Here is a 6905-nt window from a genome sequence, read left to right on the forward strand (position 1 = left end):
GTGTGTGAGTGAGTGTGTGCATGGGCGTGTGTGAGAGTGTCTGTGTAAGTGAATGTGTGCGTGTGTGTGAGAGTGTGTGAGTGAGTGAGTGAGTGTCAGTAATATAGTGAAATATTATTTAAATTTAAAATAAACATTTTCAATTTGAAAATAAACGTTAATAAAAAATATTCATAAATAATATTATAATAGTATCTCAGTGATACTAAAATAACACTGAAGTAAACAAAGAAATAAAACTAAGTAAAACTAAAAACAAGCAACGTAAACATTTCTGATTGACCTTCAGAAGCTGAGGAAACATTTCAGCGGTTGATTGATGATTTAAAGGTTACATGAGCAGGTTTTGTCCATCTTAAATTCAAACGCCTTGATTATTGTAGATAAAAACAAGTCATGAATTAAGGGACACTATATTAGTGGTGTTTATGTGTGCGTGTGCCCTACCTGTGGTGCACTATGTAGGTGATGATGGAGGCAAACAGGCAGAGCAGCATGACGGCTGTGCAGGCGTACACCACCGGATGCAGGAACTCTCCCGGATATGGAGGGAACGACAGCACCTTCTTCAGATCCTGACACACACACACACACACACACACACACACACATTCCCACGACAGCACAGATGCCGAGTTACCAGGGCAACAAAGATGCCAAGTTACCACGACAGCACAGATGCTGAGTTACCAGGGCAACCCAGATGCTGAGTTACCACGACAGCACAGATGCTGAGTTACCAGGGCAACACAGATGCTGAGTTACCACGACAGCACAGATGCCAAGTTACGAGGGCAACAAAGATGCCAAGTTACCACGACAGCACAGATGCTGAGTTACCAGGGCAGCACAGATGCTGAGTTACCAGGGCAGCACAGATGCTGAGTTACCAGGGCAGCACAGATGCTGAGTTACCAGGGCAGCACAGATGCTGAGTTACCAGGGCAGCACAGATGCTGAGTTACCAGGGCAGCACAGATGCTGAGTTACCAGGGCAGCACAGATGCTGAGTTACCAGGGCAGCACAGATGCTGAGTTACCAGGGCAGCACAGATGCTGAGTTACCAGGGCAGCACAGATGCTGAGTTACCAGGGCAGCACAGATGCTGAGTTACCAGGGCAGCACAGATGCTGAGTTACCAGGGCAGCACAGATGCTGAGTTACCAGGGCAGCACAGATGCTGAGTTACCAGGGCAGCACAGATGCTGAGTTACCAGGGCAGCACAGATGCTGAGTTACCAGGGCAGCACAGATGCTGAGTTACCAGGGCAGCACAGATGCTGAGTTACCAGGGCAGCACAGATGCTGAGTTACCAGGGCAGCACAGATGCTGAGTTACCAGGGCAGCACAGATGCTGAGTTACCAGGGCAGCACAGATGCTGAGTTACCAGGGCAGCACAGATGCTGAGTTACCAGGGCAGCACAGATGCTGAGTTACCAGGGCAGCACAGATGCTGAGTTACCAGGGCAGCACAGATGCTGAGTTACCAGGGCAGCACAGATGCTGAGTTACCAGGGCAGCACAGATGCTGAGTTACCAGGGCAGCACAGATGCTGAGTTACCAGGGCAGCACAGATGCTGAGTTACCAGGGCAGCACAGATGCTGAGTTACCAGGGCAGCACAGATGCTGAGTTACCAGGGCAGCACAGATGCTGAGTTACCAGGGCAGCACAGATGCTGAGTTACCAGGGCAGCACAGATGCTGAGTTACCAGGGCAGCACAGATGCTGAGTTACCAGGGCAGCACAGATGCTGAGTTACCAGGGCAGCACAGATGCTGAGTTACCAGGGCAGCACAGATGCTGAGTTACCAGGGCAGCACAGATGCTGAGTTACCAGGGCAGCACAGATGCTGAGTTACCAGGGCAGCACAGATGCTGAGTTACCAGGGCAGCACAGATGCTGAGTTACCAGGGCAGCACAGATGCTGAGTTACCAGGGCAGCACAGATGCTGAGTTACCAGGGCAGCACAGATGCTGAGTTACCAGGGCAGCACAGATGCTGAGTTACCAGGGCAGCACAGATGCTGAGTTACCAGGGCAGCACAGATGCTGAGTTACCAGGGCAGCACAGATGCTGAGTTACCAGGGCAGCACAGATGCTGAGTTACCAGGGCAGCACAGATGCTGAGTTACCAGGGCAGCACAGATGCTGAGTTACCAGGGCAGCACAGATGCTGAGTTACCAGGGCAGCACAGATGCTGAGTTACCAGGGCAGCACAGATGCTGAGTTACCAGGGCAGCACAGATGCTGAGTTACCAGGGCAGCACAGATGCTGAGTTACCAGGGCAGCACAGATGCTGAGTTACCAGGGCAGCACAGATGCTGAGTTACCAGGGCAGCACAGATGCTGAGTTACCAGGGCAGCACAGATGCTGAGTTACCAGGGCAGCACAGATGCTGAGTTACCAGGGCAGCACAGATGCTGAGTTACCAGGGCAGCACAGATGCTGAGTTACCAGGGCAGCACAGATGCTGAGTTACCAGGGCAGCACAGATGCTGAGTTACCAGGGCAGCACAGATGCTGAGTTACCAGGGCAGCACAGATGCTGAGTTACCAGGGCAGCACAGATGCTGAGTTACCAGGGCAGCACAGATGCTGAGTTACCAGGGCAGCACAGATGCTGAGTTACCAGGGCAGCACAGATGCTGAGTTACCAGGGCAGCACAGATGCTGAGTTACCAGGGCAGCACAGATGCTGAGTTACCAGGGCAGCACAGATGCTGAGTTACCAGGGCAGCACAGATGCTGAGTTACCAGGGCAGCACAGATGCTGAGTTACCAGGGCAGCACAGATGCTGAGTTACCAGGGCAGCACAGATGCTGAGTTACCAGGGCAGCACAGATGCTGAGTTACCAGGGCAGCACAGATGCTGAGTTACCAGGGCAGCACAGATGCTGAGTTACCAGGGCAGCACAGATGCTGAGTTACCAGGGCAGCACAGATGCTGAGTTACCAGGGCAGCACAGATGCTGAGTTACCAGGGCAGCACAGATGCTGAGTTACCAGGGCAGCACAGATGCTGAGTTACCAGGGCAGCACAGATGCTGAGTTACCAGGGCAGCACAGATGCTGAGTTACCAGGGCAGCACAGATGCTGAGTTACCAGGGCAGCACAGATGCTGAGTTACCAGGGCAGCACAGATGCTGAGTTACCAGGGCAGCACAGATGCTGAGTTACCAGGGCAGCACAGATGCTGAGTTACCAGGGCAGCACAGATGCTGAGTTACCAGGGCAGCACAGATGCTGAGTTACCAGGGCAGCACAGATGCTGAGTTACCAGGGCAGCACAGATGCTGAGTTACCAGGGCAGCACAGATGCTGAGTTACCAGGGCAGCACAGATGCTGAGTTACCAGGGCAGCACAGATGCTGAGTTACCAGGGCAGCACAGATGCTGAGTTACCAGGGCAGCACAGATGCTGAGTTACCAGGGCAGCACAGATGCTGAGTTACCAGGGCAGCACAGATGCTGAGTTACCAGGGCAGCACAGATGCTGAGTTACCAGGGCAGCACAGATGCTGAGTTACCAGGGCAGCACAGATGCTGAGTTACCAGGGCAGCACAGATGCTGAGTTACCAGGGCAGCACAGATGCTGAGTTACCAGGGCAGCACAGATGCTGAGTTACCAGGGCAGCACAGATGCTGAGTTACCAGGGCAGCACAGATGCTGAGTTACCAGGGCAGCACAGATGCTGAGTTACCAGGGCAGCACAGATGCTGAGTTACCAGGGCAGCACAGATGCTGAGTTACCAGGGCAGCACAGATGCTGAGTTACCAGGGCAGCACAGATGCTGAGTTACCAGGGCAGCACAGATGCTGAGTTACCAGGGCAGCACAGATGCTGAGTTACCAGGGCAGCACAGATGCTGAGTTACCAGGGCAGCACAGATGCTGAGTTACCAGGGCAGCACAGATGCTGAGTTACCAGGGCAGCACAGATGCTGAGTTACCAGGGCAGCACAGATGCTGAGTTACCAGGGCAGCACAGATGCTGAGTTACCAGGGCAGCACAGATGCTGAGTTACCAGGGCAGCACAGATGCTGAGTTACCAGGGCAGCACAGATGCTGAGTTACCAGGGCAGCACAGATGCTGAGTTACCAGGGCAGCACAGATGCTGAGTTACCAGGGCAGCACAGATGCTGAGTTACCAGGGCAGCACAGATGCTGAGTTACCAGGGCAGCACAGATGCTGAGTTACCAGGGCAGCACAGATGCTGAGTTACCAGGGCAGCACAGATGCTGAGTTACCAGGGCAGCACAGATGCTGAGTTACCAGGGCAGCACAGATGCTGAGTTACCAGGGCAGCACAGATGCTGAGTTACCAGGGCAGCACAGATGCTGAGTTACCAGGGCAGCACAGATGCTGAGTTACCAGGGCAGCACAGATGCTGAGTTACCAGGGCAGCACAGATGCTGAGTTACCAGGGCAGCACAGATGCTGAGTTACCAGGGCAGCACAGATGCTGAGTTACCAGGGCAGCACAGATGCTGAGTTACCAGGGCAGCACAGATGCTGAGTTACCAGGGCAGCACAGATGCTGAGTTACCAGGGCAGCACAGATGCTGAGTTACCAGGGCAGCACAGATGCTGAGTTACCAGGGCAGCACAGATGCTGAGTTACCAGGGCAGCACAGATGCTGAGTTACCAGGGCAGCACAGATGCTGAGTTACCAGGGCAGCACAGATGCTGAGTTACCAGGGCAGCACAGATGCTGAGTTACCAGGGCAGCACAGATGCTGAGTTACCAGGGCAGCACAGATGCTGAGTTACCAGGGCAGCACAGATGCTGAGTTACCAGGGCAGCACAGATGCTGAGTTACCAGGGCAGCACAGATGCTGAGTTACCAGGGCAGCACAGATGCTGAGTTACCAGGGCAGCACAGATGCTGAGTTACCAGGGCAGCACAGATGCTGAGTTACCAGGGCAGCACAGATGCTGAGTTACCAGGGCAGCACAGATGCTGAGTTACCAGGGCAGCACAGATGCTGAGTTACCAGGGCAGCACAGATGCTGAGTTACCAGGGCAGCACAGATGCTGAGTTACCAGGGCAGCACAGATGCTGAGTTACCAGGGCAGCACAGATGCTGAGTTACCAGGGCAGCACAGATGCTGAGTTACCAGGGCAGCACAGATGCTGAGTTACCAGGGCAGCACAGATGCTGAGTTACCAGGGCAGCACAGATGCTGAGTTACCAGGGCAGCACAGATGCTGAGTTACCAGGGCAGCACAGATGCTGAGTTACCAGGGCAGCACAGATGCTGAGTTACCAGGGCAGCACAGATGCTGAGTTACCAGGGCAGCACAGATGCTGAGTTACCAGGGCAGCACAGATGCTGAGTTACCAGGGCAGCACAGATGCTGAGTTACCAGGGCAGCACAGATGCTGAGTTACCAGGGCAGCACAGATGCTGAGTTACCAGGGCAGCACAGATGCTGAGTTACCAGGGCAGCACAGATGCTGAGTTACCAGGGCAGCACAGATGCTGAGTTACCAGGGCAGCACAGATGCTGAGTTACCAGGGCAGCACAGATGCTGAGTTACCAGGGCAGCACAGATGCTGAGTTACCAGGGCAGCACAGATGCTGAGTTACCAGGGCAGCACAGATGCTGAGTTACCAGGGCAGCACAGATGCTGAGTTACCAGGGCAGCACAGATGCTGAGTTACCAGGGCAGCACAGATGCTGAGTTACCAGGGCAGCACAGATGCTGAGTTACCAGGGCAGCACAGATGCTGAGTTACCAGGGCAGCACAGATGCTGAGTTACCAGGGCAGCACAGATGCTGAGTTACCAGGGCAACCCAGATGCTGAGTTACCACGACAACCCAGATGCTGAGTTACCACGACAACACAGATGCTGAGTTACCGGGGCAACACAGATGTTTAGTTACCACGACAGCACATATGCTGAGTTACCAGGGCAACACAGACGCGGAGTTACCGGGGCAACACAGATGCTGAATTAACGGGGCAACACAGAAGCCGAGTTACCAGGGCAACACAGATGCTGAGTTACCACGACAACACAGATGCCGAGTTACCGGGGCAACACAGATGCTGAGTTACCACGACAAGACAGATGCCGAGTTACCGCGACAACACAGATGCTGAAAAGCCAAAGTTATTGTAAGAAAAAAAAATATTGAACAAATATTTGTGGGAGAAATTTAGCGCATTAATAAATAAGCCACAATTTTGTCCTTAACTTAGTGACGGCATAATTTATGCTAAATCAAATTCTGTTATCCATTTTCATGTCATTTTATTTCTTATGTTCATTCAACATTATGAAGTCAACTCTAACTGTATTTATAAAGCACTTTTCACAGTACACATTGTTTCAAAGCAGCTTAAATCATGATTTAATGTTCATAGTATCTTAATAACATCATGCCTTATAGTCGCTTTTAGCAGATTAGAGCTGGACGATAATAGAGTTACATTTGTGATGATATACAATTGAGATCTGCTACGGTAGTACATATATATCACTTTTAGTGTGTAAACACGCTGTGACCTGTTTACCCGACAATAACATCACAACCACACCAGAGCTCACATTCAAACTCATGAAAGACTCAGGAATACAGTAAGTTGTTTTAAAGGGCTCAAGGGCGGCAGCGGCACAAGGCTTTCACTGCAGCATGTGATTGTTTCCTCTGTGAGCATAAGCAGATGCAGGATGAGAGCTGAACGACAGACAGCGAGACACAGGCTCTCCTGCTCATGTGACGGTCATGAGCACTCGAGCACAAGGACAAACTGAGATGCCACCAATAAATAAGAAACAGTGAGTTAGAAGAAACGGCTGTGTGACCTCCTACAACATGCTCTGTGTGTGTGTGCGTGTGTGTGTGTGTGTGTGTGTGAGAGAGAGTGTG

General features: G+C 52.2%; 1 protein-coding gene across 1 annotated transcript in view; it reads right to left on the minus strand.

Moving 5' to 3' along the window:
* The window catches only part of LOC107663568 (adhesion G protein-coupled receptor A1-like), a 74880-nt gene that overhangs the window by 18168 nt on the left and 49807 nt on the right, over positions 1–6905 (minus strand). The window contains exon 6 of the mRNA XM_016453805.1: positions 448–575. Coding sequence (XP_016309291.1) covers positions 448–575 — 128 coding nt within the window. The remainder of the gene's footprint in view (positions 1–447; positions 576–6905) is intronic.

The sequence above is a fragment of the Sinocyclocheilus anshuiensis genome, unplaced genomic scaffold, assembly GCF_001515605.1.
Source record: "Sinocyclocheilus anshuiensis isolate Anshui unplaced genomic scaffold, SAMN03320099.WGS_v1.1 scaffold2329, whole genome shotgun sequence".
Taxonomy (NCBI): Eukaryota; Metazoa; Chordata; class Actinopteri; order Cypriniformes; family Cyprinidae; genus Sinocyclocheilus; species Sinocyclocheilus anshuiensis.